This window comes from Pagrus pagrus (assembly GCF_965226575.1).
Source record: "Pagrus pagrus genome assembly, chromosome: 21".
Taxonomy (NCBI): Eukaryota; Metazoa; Chordata; class Actinopteri; order Spariformes; family Sparidae; genus Pagrus; species Pagrus pagrus.
Window position 1 is genome coordinate 1117377 of NC_140208.1, and position 22190 is coordinate 1139566.

Below are 22190 nucleotides of genomic sequence, written 5' to 3' on the forward strand. Positions count from 1 at the left end.
TGCATGTTCGTCACTCATCCCTTTGACGTATGCTGGACAGTAGGACTAACCCTTCGGTGGCCTCGTAGAGAGGGTTAAGGTCTACACATGTGGCGGGCAGCAGATGTTGGCGTTAACAGAGATTTGTTGGATGGTGTTAAAAGAGGCTGATGTTTGTTTGGAGGGAAATCCTCCGACTGAGAATCCACAGCACAGAGGAAACAGCATCTGTTTGTCTCAGACGGAGAGACATTTAGTTTTATTTCTGGGCTAATGATGTCACACTGATGTCTGTCTCGGTGATACAGCTGTAAAACAAGCACACAACAGATTTATCTTATTGTTTCCCATTTGCAGTAAAGCAGCTTTTGGTCACGCTGAGTTGCATTTTCATTACAATGACATTTCATGTAACCACGCTGAGCCACGCCAGGTTGGATGGATGTTTTTAAAGTCTCCGTGTGTTCAGCTCGCAGTACTTTTGTAGCTTCTAACTCAACGTCTGTGGTTTGAAGTTTAGTTTCTCCCCTTTTCACGTCCCTGTTCGTACTTTTCACGGTTTTTGCTTTAAGCTGTTTCAGAAATTGATTAATCAAGTGCAGCGTCCACGATCAAGAATGAAGTCTGGATGTAAACTTTATCAAAACTGAGTCAAGCAAACTTTATTGTATCGTCCAAAATAACTTTACAATCACACAATACCCCTTTTCCTGAGACTCCAGCACTGAACCTCATGAAGAGGATGGACAGACAGCTGGAGGAATTAAAAATAGTGCAGAGCACTTGTTCATACAGAACTGGGACGGATTTGATATCCGTTAATTAAAAGACAAAAGACCGACTGGACTGAAACACAGTTTTTTGCTGGAGGAAAAGTGCACAGATGAGATGAAATATTTTAAAAAGCTAACAGATTTAGCAGACAAACTGAAATATGGAAGGTTGTTCAGAGTTTTTGTTTTCATGTTTTCCCAGGATGTTGGCCACACCTGCTGAAAAGACAACTAATCCCAGAAGCCCCTTAAATCCCTGCCACTGGCCTCCATCCACCTGCAGCAGACAGTCTGAACTCTTGGGAGGACTCGAACACATCCGGCCAGAGGCTGCTGAGGACGTCCAACCGTTCACTGAGGTATAAATACCTTCTGGGACACTGGAGACGTTTGGACTCTGCCTCTGCTTGTTGCCTGCAGTTACACTAACAGAGTTAGCAAGCTCTAAAATTTGAGCTGATACCAGGACCTGAGGCGGTGCCAGCTGGTGTCCAGTCTGCTGGATGGTGGTGGAAGTGAATCAGAGGACTGATGCAACGCTGAACAGTAACATTGAAGGAGGATGTTGTGTCGGTCACCACAGCCGGCACCATCATGGACGTCACAGACACCTTAGAAAGGCTGTGAGGGTGAAAGTAGCTCTGTTTGACATCAGTTCTCTGTTTGTTACTCTGCGTTCAAAGGTTTTGTTTGTCCAGAGTAAAACTAACTGCCACTGCCTGCTCTTCTTCGCTGAATATATGTGAAGTTGTCTGTGTTGTCTGTGTGAAAATACTTGGTTTAAATGCTCAAAGTTCAATCTCAAGAAGTTCTTTACGAGAAAACCTGAACGGGCAGTTGTTTTTTTTTTGCCATCGTTTGAGCATCCATGAGCCTCGACATCAACCTGTTGGTTATTTTTCTGTCTAAGTTAGATACGGATTCTGTCAGTCTGAAAGCTCACGGATGTGCATGAAACGGAGCAGGAACTCCAGATGTCGAGGGGGGCAGTGTGACACGAGGAAGAAGTTTGAACTATGGCAGACATCAGAAGTTCAGCTTCCCAGGTGGAGAAGTAGCCAGATCTGCCGTGTTGTGCAGCCAAAGAGCCGTGCTCACTACAGACTTCGACCAACCGAGCCGGCTAACACCCGGGTCAGCCCCTGGCTTAAGTTATTTAATCGTGTGGATCTCCTAGACTTTCTAAATGCTGTCAGACTGACTGGATCCAAGTCTGCTTGTGAAACTAGTCACAGGAGTTGTGACGCTCAAAAACTTTCACTCCAAAGTGAAATAATTCAACATCCACGATGTCACAATGTGTTTAATGATCTCACAGACCTCTTTGCTAACAGCTACATTATCACAACCTTCTCCTCCGTCGCCATGTTTGTTGGAAGTATGTTAGCCATGACCGTTGAGATAGATGTATCTGATGATGTATCACCTCCAACATGAAGCAGGCAGTTTGTTACATCACAGCAGAGATCGCACATCATTTCTCTTCTAGTCATGAACACGATTATGAGTCTAACAACATGAACACCTGAGTGGAGGAACAAGTTCACCGCTGTGGAGGTCAAAATAACAAAAGTATGATCATCATTCAGTGTAGACAGGTTTTCCTCTGTGGCTGTTGTTCCTGTTTTCCCCTGGCTGTTTTTCTTCTTCACGTTCTTTGGTGAAAACTCCACGATGCTGCCGTCCACGCCACTTTCTTTTCTTTTTTTAACAGACTAGCAGCACGTGACCGTTGTGATGTGAAAGTTTTGATTCTGATGATTTCTATGGTTTCACCTTAACTCTAGGATTATGTTGCTCTTCTGTAGGGTGTGAAAACACCGAGTTTATGACATTAAATTAAAAAATTCCCAAATGTATCAAGTGACGTGCATATATAATCTTTATTCAACCAGCTTATCTCTGATGACGATGTGTCGTTGTTGATTTTTGGGAAAGAAAGACAATAACAGAACACGCAGGAAGTAAACTTCAGTCATCATCTCTCCCGCCGTTATTTACACCCTCATTCACCCGCTTCACTTTCAGCTTAGCAGCACTTTACAGTTGTCAGTTTAAAAAGGGTGTAACTGACGTCTTCTCAGATCAGTTTGTGATCTCGGGGCTTCTGCAGACTTGGATTACAGCAGACGAGCTGTATGGAGACATCTGATGAGATGAGACCAAGTTCAACCAGTTTGTAACATCAGAACCTCTCAGTTCAGTTCGACTCAAGTTTTTACATGTATGTTAATAAATCAACAGTAAAACTTTTGTTCATTTTTCTGACATAATTTTATTCATTAAAGGTCGTATTTGTAAGAAAAGTTGATTTTTAAAACTCATCAAAAATAGAGAACGAGTCTGCAACCATCCCAAAGTGTGAAGTGAGGGTAAAAAACCTGATTTTCTCAGGGTTTTTTTTTGTCTCTTCAGTCTCGTTTTAACACCTTCAAAATAAATATCATAAATCATATTGTTACAGATTAATTTGGCCATAGTTGGGGGGATATTATGGATTTTGAGGTAATATGGATGAACTACATTTCGCGATGTGAGAAAGCTCAGAGTGTCTCCTTCAGCAGGGGTGTCTCACGTTTTTATGTACGTTCAATGATCAAATGTTCTGTCTTTGACTCTAAATCTGAGTTTTGAGGTGATTCTGGCCACATTTGGACTCACGGACTCGACCGCCTGGTTTAATCTCTCTTCCTTCCTGAAACGACAAAATCCTCCTCGACCAAAAAGACTCTCGCCTCCCACGTCAGGCCGTGCCCTCTGCTCATTGGCTCTGGCACCGTCTGACAGATGATCCAACCCCGAGTCTTTAGAGGACTCGTGCCACAGAGGCCCTCACAAATCCTCTTACATAAAAAAAAACAGCCCACAGCGAGCTGAGCAGCCCACCAATGGCTGCATCCCATCCATGATATGAATTGCACAATTATCCACCCCCCTCTATATTCCATGTTTGTGGATTATATGGTGACCGCTGCAGAGTATTAGGAGCATGTATTATGTATTTGTTTTTCCCCTGTGCAGTTTTTTTTTGTCCGTGGGGAGGGTTACGTAAGCTTCAGGTTGTCAACAGGCCGAGATCTGGTCGTGTTCAGGCCTGACCTGACGGCTCATCTGATGCCTACATGAGGCTCAGAGGTCGGGCTCGCCACCGCTGCACGCAACGCCAAAGATCTGACCGAAGACTGGACGAGCAAACCCGTCTGACGTCCGATGTAATCCAGACTCCTGGGTATCAAGCGACACTTTGGACATCAGGGGCTCCATCACGGGTCCAGTTCCATCATGACTTTGTGTTTTCAGAACCATCAAACAAGTTTGAAAGAAATGACACGATTGAATAAAAAACGTAAAAGAATCTCCATAAATGTTTTCTGATAACAGGTCACTTATAGTCTGATATGAGTCAGGCTCAGCCATCGTCTCCTCCTGATGATATAAAGTCAGGCTCAGTCATCGTCTCCTCCTGATGATATAAAGTCAGGCTCAGTCATCGTCTCCTCCTGATGATATAAAGTCAGGCTCAGTCATCGTCTCCTCCTGATGATATAAAGTCAGGCTCAGTCATCGTCTCCTCCTGATGATATAAAGTCAGGCTCAGCCATCGTCTCCTCCTGATGATATAAAGTCAGGCTCAGTCATCGTCTCCTCCTGATGATATAAAGTCAGGCTCAGCCATCGTCTCCTCCTGATGATATAAAGTCAGGCTCAGTCATCGTCTCCTCCTGATGATATAAAGTCAGGCTCAGTCATCGTCTCCTCCTGATGATATAAAGTCAGGCTCAGTCATCGTCTCCTCCTGATGATATAAAGTCAGGCTCAGTCATCGTCTCCTCCTGATGATATAAAGTCAGGCTCAGTCATCATCTCCTCCTGATGATATAAAGTCAGGCTCAGCCATCTTAACTACTTCACGACAGAGCTACAATATGAATATCTTGTGCTGTTGTTGTTTAGGTTCCTCCAACATGGAGATTTAACTTTATATTTCGACAGCAGCTGTGGACTTTTCGACGTTACTGTGACCGACACGTCATCTTTCTGGCCGGGGATAAAACACATTTAGCGACAGTGGAGAGGACACATGACTCATACATCAGGGAGCGTTTCATGGACTTTAAAGCAGCACTAAAAACTCTGCTGTCACCGTGTGACGGTCTGAACTCGTGGGATTAGCAGAATATCCTGATCTGCTCCCTTTCACTTTGAGAAAAAGGTATTACATAACGACAATTCCAACTTAGTGGGGTGCTAAAGAGGCTCAAGTATGAGCGAAAATGAACGAAAAGAGCAGCACATGTCGTGGCCTTCGTGTTCCCACTCAGATTTAATCCGGTGAAAACATATCGTGTGACTGTGGAACATGGACACGTTGCAGCATTGCTCACCTTGCAGAGAGGAGAGAGCAGCAGCTGGTAAATGTGCGCGTGTCTCAATGAAAGAACAAGCGACAGGTGTGCAGAGCGAGACACAGTCAGGTGACGGACAAAGAAACTCTGAGGACATCTGGTGGAGACACGAGGAACGACAGCACCGGGAGGCTTCAGGCTCTCAGAGCTTTTTATATCTCACTCGTCACTTTTTCCTTCATAAATGAAACCTTGTGTTTTTGCAGATGCTCTCTTAATTCTTATTCTAAAATTATTTCTAGCAAACTACATGGTCATTTACTCACCCAGATAACTTTGGTGTCATTTGAAGTCGTTCGGACGAAATTAGATCCAGTGTAGCGGCGATATATCCATATAATGCGAGTGACGGGGCACCAACACACAGCCTCTATATAACGCATTATCTGCCACGAAACTAGTTCATTTCACCAATATTTTGTTACGATATGCTAGCGCTATTCCCCTCTGAGTCCGGGCTCGTCCGTTGTCAACATCCGGGGTCAAACTAGCAGCAGCAGCTACAGGTAAACAAGCCGGCTGTCGCGGGTGCGCGCGCAGCTCAGAGACGACATCTTCCAGGTCAGAGGTAGTAGATCAACCTACAGACCCCGGATGTTGACAACAGACGAGCCCGGACTCAGAGGGGAATAGCACGAGCGTATCGTAACAAAATATTGGTGAAATGAACTAGTTTCGTGGCAGATAATGTGTTATATAGAGGCTGTGTGTCGCTGCCCCGTCTCTCCCATTATATGGATATATTGGCGCTACACCGGATCTAATTTCGTCCGAACGACGCCAAATGACCCCAAAGTTATCTGGGTGAGTACATGACCATATATTTTGGAAATTTATTTCTGGAAATAAGGTCCAGGTTGTAAAAAACGGTAGTTATCCTTTAAAGATGAGGATGACACAGCTCCTTGTCCACATATGAACCTGCGATGACCTGCTGAACCTCTGCTCTGCTGCTCAGAGTATTGCTTTGTGTGTTGAGACCTGATCATAAGATTTTATTCTCAAACATACGAACATGATATATGAAGATAGATCAAGTTCACCCTCCTCGTGACGACAACAGCACTCCCCAGAGGACGACGCCCTCTCAGGCCTCGTCCACACTGGTTTGAAAACCTTCCCCTCCACACCATATTTCAGTCTGGAAGAAGACGGACTACAGAAGTAGTTTCCCTTCAGTCAGCTGCTGTGGAAAGGGGCGGGGCTATAATCCTGGCTAATTTGCATATCAATATAACATTGCATACTTAATGATGGAGAGCGGCGATAGTCCTTTAACTTCAGTAACACTTCACTTGTTTACCTGCTGCTCAGTCTGTAATCAGAGGGTCATGAGATGGTCATAAGGAGGATATGAAGGATTTATATGTTCCTCTCTGAGCAGTGATGAGCTTCTTTCTCCCTCAGAAATACAGAAATATATAAATGGCTTCACATCAAACTACATTAACGATGATCCTCAGTGGGGAGGTGCTGCCCCCTGGTGGTCATCATTGGACGGCCCTCATCGTCCTGCAGCTGCTGTTGGTGCGTGACGAGTACGGATGCTGTGAAGTGACAATCATGAGAATAAAACCTCACGAAGACGCTTTTCATGTTCAGTGACAAACCCACATTTCAGAGTCAAATCAATGTTCTGACTTCATCTGCTTTGGTTCAGTTTTTGTATATTTAAACTCTCCATCTTGATACCGAACAGATCATAATGACTTCTCAATAACCTGCATGTTCTCGTCTAAAATCATAATTACACTTACACTTTTTCATTATAAATACAACAAAGATATCTGACACACAGCTTCATGTGCTTGTTTCTGTCTCTGAGGTCGTTATTAACAGTCCGCTTCATTACAGAGACCTTTATGTTCAATAATAAGAGCAGACACAGAAGTCTTGTTCTGAAATCTTGTGTCAGTTGTTGCCTCATCTCGTTTCCACCGTCGTCTTCCTGCAACAACTCAGGAGATATCAGAGCAAAACAGAGGATCTTCTTGTTTAACAATGAGGTCTCTGTAGGAATCCTTTCTGTAACACTGACAGACGCGTAGAAATACACCCTCAGCCTGTCAGACACAAAAACACTTTCAGTGGACGTAACTTTGACAGTCGCAGGATTACACTGCAGCCGTGACACAGCTGCCAACCGAGCCGAGCTACTGGACGGACGGAAGACAAGAATAAAAGCAGAGACACGAATTCTTAACTTTTTTATTTATTGACTCTTATTCTGATCATGAGAAACATAATCAATGACAAATATAGGAAAAATATCTTTGAACACAGATTGAAACAGAGCGGAGAGAGAGAAATCACACCGAACAAAACATAATAAAAATAAGTGCTTCAGGTGGGTGAATACATTCCTCTAGGCCGAACACAAACCATGAAACTATACAAGCATCTACACGGAGGCGACTGTGTCCTCGCTGAAAAACTGAAGTGGAGGATCGGAGCACCTGGTGCCAAAACTACCCGAGAACTGAATCAGCTGCACCTGCACAGGTGTGATGGAGAAGGTCCGGGGGGTGTTTGAGGTATTTGAACTACGCAGGGAGGATCAGACAAACAAACCTGGAGGATTCTGTAATGCCCATGCATCGCCCGGACAGGTGGGCGCCGCAGTTTTGGTAACAATTCTGAATATACCTGTATGATTTATATATACTGCTTAAATTCATGTAACCCTTTCCAAAATACACAGGAAATATCTATGTAGGAAAACAGACTGTACAAAAAACAAGAAGAATATCTCTGTAGAAACATTAAAACCTTTAATATATATAATATACTGTTTTCTTTTGGTCTGTAGTAAAGAGTACTAAAGTGAGTCCACAGTATCAGACGACACCACTCGACCCGACGCACGGTTTCAAATATACATTCATGTCTCACTCGGCCACCGGGGGGGGCTACACATAATAACAGCGAGAAAAAGTTCATGCCGAAGCCTTCAGGAACCTTCTATTGCACTGGAGTCTGTCTCTAACACGATTAAAGGTGAATCCGTAAACTCTCTCTGTGGAGTCTGAGAAACGTCTGGACCTTCTGAGCTTATAAAACATTCTGCACCGGAGCAGAACCTGGACTCTCTGGAGCGGTTTGAGGAAACGGATCAACAGGCAGCAACATGAAATCACACTGGTTCCTTTTTCTGACAAATAAAGGAAATAAAAACCTTCTGAAACAAGGACAACTTTCATTAATGAGCCTGAAGGACAAAAACAACATCCTGACATTTTGTCCTCAACACAAAACACAAAGAAGCTTAAATGAATTAAAAAACATATGATCTGGGGTTAGGGCTGTTGTTGTGTGGGTGTAACACTGCTGTGATGCTGTTGATGGACACCAGGTTTTGTAACGTGAGCTGTGATGCCACCTGACAGACAGGTCACAGCTCAGTTTGTGCCAACCGGCTCGTCGCTGTAGAAATCCCTCCACGTGCCTCCTCGTCATTTATTCACTCTGCCACGATCCTTCAGAGAGTCCGCTTAGTGAGAAACGTGCTGCCAGATCGATTCTGACATCTTCCAAAGCTGAAGGTAGAGCTAACGGCTATTCGAGGATTACTCACATTTCATATCTCGCTCACAAGAAGTTTCACGTCTCACGTTTTTGTTACGCACCAGTAACTATCATCTCATCTGATCCCGATGTTTTATCTGACTCTACATTAATGTCACTTCCAGCTTTCAGAGTTTCTCAGGCAGCGAGCACGAGCAGCAGTGTGGAGATTTCTACAGCGTCCGTCTGTTTTTACATCAAGCCGCAGCAACTTCAGGACTTTAACATGTGAAAAGTGTCGAGATTCAAGATTCAGCTCATCTCCAACACAAAGAGACGAACATGAGACGTCATCAGGTCGATGCAGTCGAAACACTGAGCGTCAGAGAGCTGCAGCGTGAAAACAAACTGAAAACTGTTCTCGTCTCGAGTGAGCGCTTCAAGATGCACTCCCTGACGTTGTTGCATTAAACGTGATGATAATACATTTCGGGGGCTGTTTACAAATTTTGGCGTATAAAAAAAAAAAAGTTTCAGCGGCTGCTAGAAAAGATTTTTGGCATTTTGGGGGCACTTCATCGAAATCAGCGAGTGCATCTTCAAACTGTTCACTTTCCATAAATATCCATAAAAATACTGCTCAGGGTCCCAGAAAGGCTTCAACCGGCCCGGTGACCAATAGGAGAGCGGCAGGAGGCGCACATTCATATACAGAGTCACCAGGAGCAGGACGAAGGCAGGTATGTACATGTGAACAGGTGCATTGTGGGGGGGCGTTGGGCCGCTCTAAAGTGCCATTACCCTGGGACGGGGGGAGGTCAAAGGTCAGACGTCTGGTGGGACGACGGGGCGGCAGTTTAGTCACAGAGGTGTGTGTGTGTGTGTGTGTGTGTGTGTGTGTGTGTGTGTGTGTGTGTGTGTGTGTGTGTGTGTGATAATCCTGGATAATGGCCTCCGCTCAGGAGCTGCTGGCTGACTGTTGTCATGGAAACAGATGAGTATCGTACAGGCTGGTCGACGAGGCTCCTGGCTCGGCTGCGTGTCTGAGCTCATTCTGCACTTGGACTATAAATCTGATCAGTTATCGTCAACAAACCTCAAACAAACATCGACGTCTCGACGTGTCTGATCGTCTTCCTCCACCACAGACACTCACGAGACACCAAATGAGGATTAATCCGCCGCTGAAAATAGTCCCCAACAAATGCACTGTTTCCTGAGTGAGCAGCTGTTTCACACTGCAAGAGTTTAAATCTCTGATTTGAGTTTAAGGATCTTGTTTTAAAAGTTATTCACGAGTTTCTATCTGTGACAGATAATCTAACTCGTATTGAGTCTGTTTCTCCTCAAACTCAAGTTAATTTCTTGTGTTTTAACTTTCCCTTTGTAAACACAAAACTATATATTTGTGACGTCTTGAAGGTGAAATATCTGACTCCACCTTTGTTCTACGTGTTGTTGAGTTGTGTCTTACATCCCAAATGTTTCCAACAATGTTCAAACCAGAGAAACTGGTCGACTTCTGGGACAGATGCTCGTGTTGGCAGCTGCGTTCAGCTTGTTGTAGCACAAACTCCAGAGAACAGGAGCCACACACAGGAAGTGGGACAGCATTACGAGGCGGACTCACATGTTAGTTTAAATGAGGTTTGTTGACAATAGAAAACTACAGAATAACCTTTAAGCTCTTCTTCATGTTTCACATCACAGAGATGAAAATGTATTTAAAAGTATGTTTTTGCATCTGAGCTCTTCACCTGCTGCGAGTCGAGTCATCGGTGTGGTGGAGAAGTGAGAGGAGGGTCGCTGGTGGACGAGAAGGAGGCGGTCATCATTCTCAGAGCGTGTGTGTTCATATATATATGTGTGTGTGTGTGTGTGTGTGTGTGTGTGTCCTCACAGCGGTCCGTGCTGTGCCTCGTACTTGGCCAGGACGTTCTTGGTGCGTCCCAGCTCTTTCCTCAGGTCGGCCACCTCCTGCCTCAGAGCCAAGTTCTCCTTCTCCAGGAAGCCGGCTCGGATGGCGATCTGGTTCTCTTTGAGCCGCCTCGCGTCCCGGGACCGCTTGGCCGCCAAGTTGTTCTTCCTGCGCCTGGCCCAGTATTTGTCATCCTGCTCGAAGGACACAAGGGAGGGAGAGAGGAGACGTGAAAAAAAGGTTTCTGCTGATCTGCGAGAGACGTTTGTCTGATTTTAAACTCAACAGAAATACATCATGTTTTTGCTCCTGTTTTCACATGTTGGAGTTAAAGTTCTGATCATTTTCAGAACATTTATTTCTCTCAAATACTGAGAACAACTCTATCGATCACACAGCACAACGACACAGACGTCTGCAGTCGTGAGGGAGCGTCCAGCCGACCTGCTGCCTGCAGGAACGACGCTGAACGCTGAGTGTTTTATTGACTCCGCGGTCACATTCAGTCCAAAGTCCAGCACCAAACACATCCAAGATACAAGTGCCAATTTCACAGTGGCCTTTTTATTGTGACCAGTCCAAACACAGCTGCGCACTAATCATGCTGTTTAATCAGCCTGCTGATCAGCCACACCTGTCAGGTGGAGGGATTACCTCAGGACGCTGCAGCATCTTAAAATCTTTGACTTCAACTCATCAAAACTGAGAGCAGACACAAAAGGGATCGACAGGCAGGCTCTGCACAGCAAACCACCAATCACAATCACTCCTGATCAGCTCTGCTTCGGCTGTTTGATGACGTGCACAAAACCACCTCAGCCGATCAATGATTCATTATTTCCAAATGGAGCTATTCACGTCATCTGATGAATGTTCCTAATAAACCAGACTCCGTCCAAAGGGAGGAAACACACAGCAGCTCTGGATCTCACTAATGAACATGAATCATTTGTTTAATCTGCAGACAGACAGAGTGAGCAGGTGCTGGTCAGTGAGTCTTTCTGCCCTCGTGCGGTCAAACTTCACTTTCTGCAGCTTTAACGCGGCGTCTGGCGCTCACAGACGAGGTGCTGAGACGTTTTTGTCACCATTAGTGAATGAGTCTCTGCAGAGCTGCTTTCACAATCAGCTCTGAGCCGTCCATCACTGGCCCGCAGCCACACACAGATCCACTTTTTATTTGAACAAATTAAAAGCCAAATCCTCTCAGCCTGACCTCCCGGCCGAGGGAAGATCACGGACAGCGACGCTTTCTCATTCAGTCTCATATAAGCCTCTTAACCAGGAGGACCCGCCCCCAAGAGGAGCGGGACCCAGCCAATAGGAGAGCAGCGATCTGAGAGCAGAACGAAAGAGGCAGCGAGTCTCCGCCCCACTTGTTCTGTCCCAGCATGCAGTGCAGGTTTAAGCCGAGTCGCTTATAATCAGCGCTAATGGTTCAATCTGCCTGCCAGTCAGAGATCAGCGAGACTTCACCTGAACCAAAGTTCTACCTGTCTGTGGTCCGTTTCAACCGATCCAACCACTGAACCGGTCAACACAACATCACCAGACTCCCTTAACAAATGTGGTGATTTTAAGAGTTGTTGAGTTAAAACAAACTTTGTAACGTAGTGAAACTCTGTCTCTGACAGACTCTGAATCATTGTCTCCTTCTTGTAACTTCAGCATTAAATGAAAACAGTAAGTTGTTTGTTTCCTTGTACAAAGTGTCAGTTTGTGGCAGCATGGCTGTACCAGCCTGTCTGCTTCTGTGTCTAAAGTGCTAAAGTCTTACCTGCCAACATTTAGCAGCTGTTTGAACACACTGTTTACACTGATTTCACCATTTACACTCAATTTATGAAAGAAGAAACATTTTATTGATCTAAACATGTCACATTTTACAAACACACTGAACAGTAACCAGTATAGGCGACTTCTTTGTCCCCAGACTCCCTTAACAAATGTGTCAGTTTAGTGAGTTGTTGAGTTGGAGACACTTTATAAACTGTGTGAAACTCTGTCTCTGACTGATTCTGACTGATTTGTTCCTTCTTGTAAATTCAGCAAATGTTCTGCATGAACTTCTTTCTGTCTTTGAGAAGAAACATTGAGTCTGTTTGTCTCAGTGATGTTTATTTGCATGTAGATCAGAAGTGAGGTCACTCAGACGCATCGTTCTGTTACTTTTAAAACTTAGTTTATCTCTCACAGGTTCAGGAGATTATGATGGTCAGACAGGAAAAGATTTTAAGCTTTAAGGAAAATCATCTGGAGGAGAAGAAGTAGGACCTCCAGAACCATTTATCCCCCCTCATGTTGTCAGAACCAGCTCCAAATTACCTTCAGGTCCTCTGGGATGAAGACCTTGCGAGCTTTCTTGATCATGGGTTGTGGTTTAAGCTCCTCGGCCGAGAACTTGCGTTTGCGTGGGTCGAACATCTCCTGCCCCGGCACGCTGGACAGAGCCAGGTCAGCCGGGTCGGGCTCGTATCCGACAGGGACCTGGATGGAGTCTGGATCGATGGGACTGGGAGTGTTTCTGGAGCTCGGGAGGCCTGAAGGAAGACAAGTAGAGTCTTTAATGATCTGTGTCAGACACCAGAGGACGTGTCATGTGTGGACGATGCAAATCTGATCTGATAAAACAATGCACTTTAAAAAACAAACGGGTCAAACTGCAGCGACCAGAACTGATGTTTCAGCTGACGAGACCAAAAAATGACCCATGACGTGAAGTTGTTGTTGACCTTCATATTCATGTCTCTCCTGTTGTTTGTTTGTTTGTTTCTAGCGCTTGTTGAACAGAAGCACTTATCAAATTAATTTGAAGTAAAATAATAATTTTCCATTTTTAAATGTATAATTAATATAAAATAATAACAGGGCACACAAACAAAACAACAACAACAACAAAGGCAATTTACAAAGAAAGGAAGTAACAAAAAACGTAACTTCAAGTAACTGAAGATAAAAAGATATTTGGAATTAATTTAATACTTAAATTAATTGAAAGTTCACCACATACTTACAGCGTTATAAATATCAACTATTATTTGATATTACAATTAAATAATCCGTAAGAAAATAAAATCTAATCTGAGTATTTTAACACATCAATACTTTATAATACTCTACTTTACATTTAAATGTCTTCTGAAGGAACAAGTCTCTGTTTCTATCACAAAATGTTTCCTGTTGCTGCCAGCAGATGGCGACAAAACAAACCTGAAGTGAAACCTTGAAACACACCTGTGTGTGTGTGTGTGTGTGTGTGTGTGTGTGTGTGTCCTGTGTGTGTGTGTGTGTGTGTGTTTGTGTGTGTCCTGTGTGTGTGTGTGTGTGTGTGTGTGTGTGTGTGTCCTGTGTGTGTGTGTGCGTGTGTCCTGTGTGACACTAACGAGACGGTGCACAGGTCGAGGTGACAAACAGGAAGTATCTAACTATCAGAATAAAAGCGGCTTCCTGAGCCTTCAGTCCTCTAACGTCCTCATTGAGAATTCAGCCGTGACCTGCTAATGGACTCTGTCTCCTCTCCGCCGTGTGCTGAGCGGCTGTGACCGGCTGATCGGAGGAGATGGAAAACGTGGGCGGACTAACCTTGTGGAAATATAAAAAAAATATGAATATATATCCATTCATGTGTCTTTGATGAGCAGGGAGGTCGATTACTGTAGCTGCTCCTCTGCAACACAACAGAAAACAAACTGGAAGCTCGAAGCACGAAGCACGAAGCACGAAGCGGTTTCTGTTCTATCAGCAGGTTTGTCCTAAAATCTCTCAAGACAGACGTTATGTAACACTGACTGTGGGTGTCTTGATTAAAGCATGGTTAGAGAAGAAGAAGAAGTAGAAGAAGAAGAAGGAGAAGAAGAAGAAGAAGAAAGGCTCCGACTGTCAGAACTGTTTTTAATTTATCACAGTTACAGGCGCTGTCACAATATATCACATGTGAAGTTCAGCTCGTCACTTGAGAAAATCACAATTTCAGATTTAATATTTTCACAATTTACATTTGAATGTAAATTTACAGAACGTCACATGTGAACTGGAGACTTTCACTAGCGATGATGTTTTTTCTGGCTTCCATACATTCGGCCCTCAGAGAGTTTTGAAAAGTCGACTCGCTCTTTCGTCGTTCGTCCTGCAGGTGTGAACGAAACAAACGCTCGCCATCGTTCGATCAAAACGCCTCGATGAAGTCTCGAGTGAAGGTGACCACACACACACACACACACACTCACACACACACACACACACACACACACACACACACACACTGAGCCCCTGCAGCAGTTCTTGGAAAAGACTGTTTGTTTTTCCTCTCCAGCTGGTCCTGCAGAGGTCAGGCTCAGGTGTGTGTGTGTGTGTGTGTGTGTGTGTGTGTGTGTGTGTGTGTGTGTATGTGAGGGCCAGTCAGAGTTTTTGACCTTGTACCGAGGACACTTTGGCAAAGTGAGGACATTTTGCTGATCCTGAAGGGGACACACGACAGATGAACACTTCTAACTGGCAGATGTCACCACGACACTTCTCCAGTTGCTGTTATTTCATTTCTATATATGCAAATGAGGTATTTCCTAATTAAAAATGCACTGATTTTCACACATTTCCTGGACAGGAATGTAAACACTGGATGAAGCTGCAGGTTCCTAAACTTCTTGTATCATGTTGTTGACACATCGGAGTCAAAGGGAAGTTTGGATATGTCTTCTCCAGAAATCAAGAACCCTCGTGGAAACCTTCAGAAAATGGTTTTAACTCACCGATGATCAACAAGAAACGTATTATTTCTGTATGACAAGTTTTCAGAATCTGCAAATGCTTTGTCATTGTCGTCACTGTGCCGGAGCACACACACCGTCACATTACGGCTCCTACAGTGGTACATTCACATACACTATGTAAGTAGAAGTACCCCAAAATTGTACTTGAGTACAATACTTACTACTACTAGCTATATTCTACTACTGTCAGCACTGCTCGCAGGCGTTAGTAGGAGCCGACTCGTTAGCCCGAGGTACTTTTTTATTTAACTTCAACCTTTTTATCTGTCGCTGCGTTTCTTTACTTTTGTAGCTCGTTAGCCCAGAAACATGGCGTCACACTGTCTCTGCAGAGGCATCGTCACAGTTTGTGAGAGCGTTACGTTATCGGTGGTCGTGCGCGCAAACATCTGCAAAGGCGTCCGCACAAAGCGGTTTCCTGTGTGAAGGTGCGCCAGGTGATCACAACAACCGGCGGTGAATCCTCCGACTGTGTGTTCGTGACTTGAAGGCATCGTCTGTGTTGGATGTGGAGGAGCAGCACATGAAGCACCACGCCGCCTCAAACGTGACTGACAGACATCCAGACACGTGCACAACCCGCGCACAGCATGGAGTCACATGTGACGGGCCGGTGTGTGTGTGTGTGTGTGTGTGTGTGTGTGTGTGTGTGTAACATGAGCAGATTTCATCAGCGGGAGCTGCTCAGTCATAGTTCCTGAAGTTTCCCACAGAGCTCAGCTTGTCTCATGTTGTGTGTTTAGAGCTGATACACTATTATTATACTATTATTTTTATCATTATTATTATTATTATTGTTGTTGTTGTTGTTGTTATTTAATTTGTAGATGACTGACATTAATTAGACTATGTAAGTGTTTATCAGCATGATAAACTCGTTCATCGTTGGCTGTGAGACATTTATGAGCATCTTCAGTACGAGTATCTTGTAACTGTAATTAACAGAATTATAAACACATTTATTGAACTTTACATGTTTAATTATACATTTATCATCAGTTAACTATTCATTGATTAATAGGTAAATATGCTGTTTGCGGCTAACAATATTGATAAGCAACAAAACAGGTTTGTAAAGCTGACAGTCATCACAGTGAATCACAATAAAATGATAAATAACGTCAGAAGGCTTTTTATTAACGTTTTAAAGCAGTCAGTGTCTATAAACTGTTAACAAGTGCTTAAAGACGTCTCATACTCAGACAATAAACGTGTTATTACGCGTGCCAAACATCAAACTGACGTCCTGCAGAGAGAAGCGACTCTCGGACTCTTGATTGAAGCGTGAACAGGAGGAGCAGGATGTTTCCAGTCCTCCTCTCACCTCCTCTCTCTGTTTGTTTCCCATCATCTGCTGAACGCTGGCTAACCCTGCTTGTTCCTGCCTCCCTATCTGCGGCACAGTCACACGGCCATGTGGGAATACAAATATGCCAGATTATTCCATAGATTACGTTGCTATATTTAGACGTGAGAGCGGCAGATTACTGCTGGGCTCAGTCTATTTACTGCTGTGCAGCGAGCGTCGGCAGAGCGGGCGCACAAACCTTTCCTCTACAGACTGCTGACTTTTTAAAGGACGACACCAAATATTTCATTCACCGTCAATTTTGCTTCCAAATCTTCTTTCAGACTTCAAAAAAACCAAACATTTAAATGTTTATTTTAGTTCAGATTTCTGTTCTGGACATTTGTGAAAATCAGTGCATATTTAACGAGATCAGCTCAAAAACCTGTGAAGTGCAGAAGAAACTCGGTCACACCTGTCTCCTCCTGCAGAGGTGCATCTCCAATCAGCTGATTCTGAAAACAAACTCGTCCTCAAGACATCAACTCATGAGCCAAGAGGAGAGTCCCAGCATGACTCATACACACTGTTAGTGTGTGTGTGTGTGTGTGTGTGTGTGTGTGTGTGTGTGTGTAAATACAGAGTTAGAAACTTGGTGTGTGTTGATGTGATGGTTGCCGCCCCCTGGCCTACTTGTGAGAGAACACAATGTTCTTAAAACACTGATCTCATGCACGGACAGGCGCGCGCACACACACACACACACACACACACACACACACACACACACACACACACACACAGCAGCGAGTCACATGTCTCTACATGCTGTGTGAGAGGACGTCTTGTTTTCTTTCTCTATAAACAGGAACACGGGCGAGTAAAGGAGTTAAATAGGAAGTCGTCGCCTTCACACAAGTCTGCGCACGCACACACACACACACACATAAACACACACACACACACACACACACTGCTGCTGAGGCCAGGACATCTGTCGAGGTGTTGAGTCCGACACCTCTCGCGCTCTTGACGTCTGGGCTGACATGTTTTCCTCGCAGGAAAGCGAGCGAGCGTTACTACTCTGAACACACCTGAGCTCATCACCTTTAGCCGGCACTGTTTCCTCTCTGACTCCGCACTGAACAACAACAGCCCTCGAGCTGAGGAGGAAAAGATTTACTGATTCAGATAATCAGTCTCCAAATTCAAGTTTCTGCACCGATAATAAAACAGTCCCAGCAGCAGCGCCACAACTCTGCCTTAGCAAAACTGTAAAAAATTTGATTTAAATCAAGCCACAACCTCCAGGGCTGAGACATGAAGTGGAAGTACCAACGACTGCTCCTGCTCATCCCAGAGCTCCGTCCTCCTCTTTGGTCAACCTGTTGGTCGATTGAGATATTTCTCCACCATTGATTTGTCTGAACAGAGAGCGAACCCTGCCTGACGGTCTGAGGCCTGTTCTCTGCTCATCCATCACGGCTAATCACTCGAGGACAAAGGAGCTGAAGGACTCGTCCTCCTACTGCAGCTACATCTCACGATGACAGAGGTGAACGGCTTCCCTCTGTGTCGCTCACAGTGACGCTGCAGCGCTCTGGCTCCTTCTCTTACTGTCGACTGAGAGACGAAACATTCAGACTTCAGATTCTTGTTGATCATTTTCAAAGGCGTGTTGTATTTTTCTCTTTTATCATCATGTTTGGGTTCAATTCATCCTTCATACCTGCTTTGTCTTGATCTTTTCTTTGGTCTTTCTTTCTGTTTGGCTTTTATTCTTTTATACTCTGTTTTAATGACGTAAGTTGACTTGCGACTCAGAAGTTAAAGACTTGAACTGAAACAGGATGACCTGACTGACTCGTCTGACTCGTCTGCGTTCAGTTTAGTTTTTTAAGTCTGACTGATGTTTAGACGTGATGGGAGGGAAAATGTTCTTGACTGAGAAGAAATTAAAAGTAAGAAACTTTTGTAAGTTGAATGTTTGAACAGGTTTGAACTACCTCGTCTTTTCTCCGCAGGAAGGACTCGACTTAACTTGACGAGCCCGAAGAAAAATGACTTGGCTCTTGCTTGAGACTTGGACTGAATGACCGAGTCACCTGTCTGCTGCCAGGTTTCAGGAAACCACCAGGTGTAACGTGTGTTTCTTGTCTTACCTGCTCTCGCCGGGCTGCTGTGCAGGCAGTTCGGAGAAACGACGCTTGTGTGTATGGAGGTGGAGGCGTGGTTACTGAGGTCCATCACCGTGGAGGCGGGCGTGGGCGGGGCTTGAGGCATGATTGGCGGTTGGCATGGCGGAGCGTGCGGTTGGTGCTGGTTGTGGTGGTGGTGGTGGTGGTGGTGGTGGTGGTGGGAGGGGCTGGAGGGGATACCGTTCTCAGACAGGAACTCTTCCAGGTCCATGTACTCGAGCTGGAAGGTGTCTCCGTCGTAGGGCAGGGTCTTGTCCCACAGCGTGGGGCCCAGGAAGGCCGACTGGGGGACGCTGCGCTCCTCATCCAGGTTCTTCTCCTTCTCCTGCTCCTTGCTGAAAGCTGTGAAGGAGGACAGAGAGAATCAGTCAGTGCAATCAAAGTAACAAAACTCTCCAGGACAAGTTTTTAGTTTCCGAAGCTTTCGTGGTTCTGCAGAGTTTCTGACCACCTGTGGCTCTGTGAGGTAGCTGAGCAGGTTAGCATCATGTAAATAATCATTACACATCCAAACTTCCCCCAAAGTCTGATCCGACTGAACACAAACTGTAGAAGCGTCGTCATTCAGGGTGCCACAACTTCGAGTCTTAGTCAAAACCGATCGGACTGAGCAATTTCAATCATTAAAATCAAAAGTGGGATCGATTCTCTGATATCTTTGGAAAGAAGATATGATTAACTCTATTAACGATGAACTACTGCGAGTGGGTCTGTAGCATGAAACTAAAATGGATACTAGAGTCTCTGCATGTTTCTGATTAAAAAGATGAATTTTGAGTAAAAACCTAAAATTCATTTTTTTCTTCCAAGAGGACTTCGGTGACTGTGGAAACCAGAGGGATTGTGGGTACGAAGACAGACGTCATGACTGGAACTAAAGTGAAATATCTGAGTGACCAAAACTGGTCAACACTCTTCATGGTTCCTACACAACATTTCCAGGAGCAGTGAGACACGTCCCTCGACCACAACACCGGACCTCTATCAGCTCCAAACACTGACCTCTGACCTCGCCATGAACAGATGGATCCCTCCCACAGGACTCAATACGGTTCTCATCATTTATTATGATTGGCTCAGAGGGTTTCTGCGACGCCTTTCTGTTGGCAAAACCACCGATAAAAGTCACATGAAGTCATTTGCAAAAGAAAAACTCATCCTGTGGACTGTCGAGGAATATCTGACCCGAGTCCTTCACGAGGAAATCCACAGTCCAGCAGAATTAAAGGTCCAGTTTGTAAGAATTCCTGATTGTGAAATACGAACACCTCGACCTGCAGTCACAAAGCGTCAGACCTCGACGAGACTCCAAAGTCTTTGAGTCTTTCGTACAAACTTAAACAACTTCAACGAATCGTCCACGGGCTTGGACAGGCAGACTCATTATTCACGTTACAGTCCGATCACACATGCCAATAAAAAACGAATGAAGACACGAAAATTACAAGAAAACATTCGTAGAGCGCTTGTTTATATGTGGCGGACCCTGCCGCCTTTCTAGCTTCAAACAGTGAGAACAGCTCGTTCAGTCGCTGATGGAAACAAAACATTCTTCAGCGCTCCAGATATTTTCACCAGACGTCTGAATCTGAATATTTTCTGCTTTCTTTGCTTTCCAGCATCTTAAACTTTGATTGTTTGGACAAAACAAGTCACATGAAAACACTCTTGTGATATTTTTCAAACACTGAGACGTGTCGTACAGTGAAGTGTCTCCGGTGGGACGGCGCCAGCTGCACTTCTAACCTCAGTGTTTCTAAAGTCTGCAGTCTGGATGTCTCTGTTTGTGCTCATCCGTCCACATGGAGACATGCAGTAAGTGTTGGACCCGTCCGCACACATTCCTGCTCTGACAGCACCGGACCTGGTCTGAAAAGTTTCAGCCGGACACTCACAGCTGAAGCCTCCAGCACAGGTCCAACATGTGGAGAGCACAGAAACATGGTTCACTGTGTGATGCAGCTCAGGAGCACAAACACTGTCTCTGAACCAGGACCAGGAGGCTACAGACAGGTGGACAGACACAGACAGGTGGACAGACAGGTGGACACACACAGACAGGTGGACAGACACAGACAGGAGGCTACAGACAGGTGGACAGACAGGTGGACACAGACGGACAGGTGGACACATACAGACAGGAGGCTACAGACAGGTGGACAGACAGGTGGACACACACAGACAGGTGGACAGACAGGTGGACACACACAGACAGGTGGACACATACAGACAGGAGGCTACAGACAGGTGGACAGACAGGTGGACACACACAGACAGATAGACAGACAGGTGGACAGACACAGACAGGTGGACACACACAGACAGGAGGCTACAGACAGGTGGACACAGACAGGTGAACACAGACAGACAGGTGGAGAGACAGGTGGACACACACAGACAGGAGGCTACAGACAGACAGGTGGACTGACAGGTGGACAGGGACAGACAGGTGAACCCAGACAGACAGGTGGACACACACAGACAGGAGGCTACAGACAGACAGGTGGACTGACAGGTGGACAGGGACAGACAGGTGGACAGGGACACACAGGTGGACAGACAGGTGGACAGGGACAGACAGGTGGACAGACACAGACAGGTGAACACAGACAGACAGGTGGACAGGGACAGACAGGTGAACCCAGACAGACAGGTGGACAGGGACACACAGGTGGACAGGCACAGTGCTGGGCAGGTATCGCGCTGTGACGCAGCGGCTTCACGCACCTTCATGCTGCAGCGGCAGCTTCGTCGGGTTCTCCAGCAGAGACTTGAGGACTCCGTGCGTGGCCGGAGGCAGGAAGTTCGGGTGCAGCGGGACGGGATGTCGGGACATTTTCTCCATCACGCCTCCTGGCAGCGGCAGCCTGAGGTCCAGATCAACCGAGAGGTAAAAACACACCGGCAGCAGCAGGAGGAGACAGAGACAGAGACAGAGCGTCCTCTGAAGGCTACATGAAGACAAACGGTCCAATTAAAAACCCGCAGAATTAAAAAGCTGCGGTGGAAACAAGAATCTGTGCGGGACGTGTTGTGAGCGCGTGTGGCGGTGCCTGACCGGGCTGCGGGAGGCGCGCGGACCGATCCCGTGTGTGAGGACTGCTGACGTCACACCGCGAGCCACACACCCTCCTCTCTCTCTCTCTCTCCCTCTCTCTCTCTCTCTCTCTCTCTCTCCCCCCCTCTCTCTCTCTATTATCTATCACTGTTAATGTATTGATTGACTGATTGATTCGAATAAGTAAATACAAACAAACGACAGACACGAATAATAAACACTTTCTCCATTAACACACTCATGTCGTCATAGTTCTTCTGATGTGTGAAGTTAATTAACTTTAGTTCAGTTTCACGT

The 22190-nt window shown here is 45.4% G+C and overlaps 1 protein-coding gene across 2 annotated transcripts; it reads right to left on the bottom strand.

Moving 5' to 3' along the window:
- Positions 1–7352: 7352 nt before the first annotated feature.
- On the bottom strand, positions 7353–21917 carry LOC311250660 (hepatic leukemia factor-like). 2 transcript variants are annotated; one of them, XM_084342533.1, is made up of 4 exons: positions 21563–21917; positions 18800–19177; positions 12906–13120; positions 7353–10774 (listed from the first exon to the last, which is right to left on the bottom strand). In XM_084342533.1, exons 1-4 carry the CDS (start codon positions 21678–21680, stop codon positions 10559–10561), a joined length of 927 nt encoding a protein of 308 aa, XP_084198659.1. In that variant the 5' UTR covers positions 21681–21917; the 3' UTR covers positions 7353–10558. The 2 variants fall into 2 exon arrangements, with proteins under 2 accessions (XP_084198659.1, XP_084198658.1); XM_084342532.1 differs by having other exon boundaries at positions 7353–10777.
- Between the last annotated feature and the right edge of the window lie 273 nt (positions 21918–22190).

What these genes read in the sequence shown, in the direction of transcription:
- LOC311250660 (XM_084342532.1), bottom strand. Translation starts at nt 21,680, where the DNA reads ATGGAGAAAATGTCCCGACATCCCGTCCCGCTGCACCCGAACTTCCTG. An exon ending in GCTGCCGCTGCAGCATGAAG is followed by an intron (nt 19,178 to 21,562) that starts GTGCGTGAAGCC and finishes CCTCCTTCACAG; the next exon opens with CTTTCAGCAAGGAGCAGGAG. An exon ending in CAGCAGCCCGGCGAGAGCAG is followed by an intron (nt 13,121 to 18,799) that starts GTAAGACAAGAA and finishes GTCTTCCTTCAG; the next exon opens with GCCTCCCGAGCTCCAGAAAC.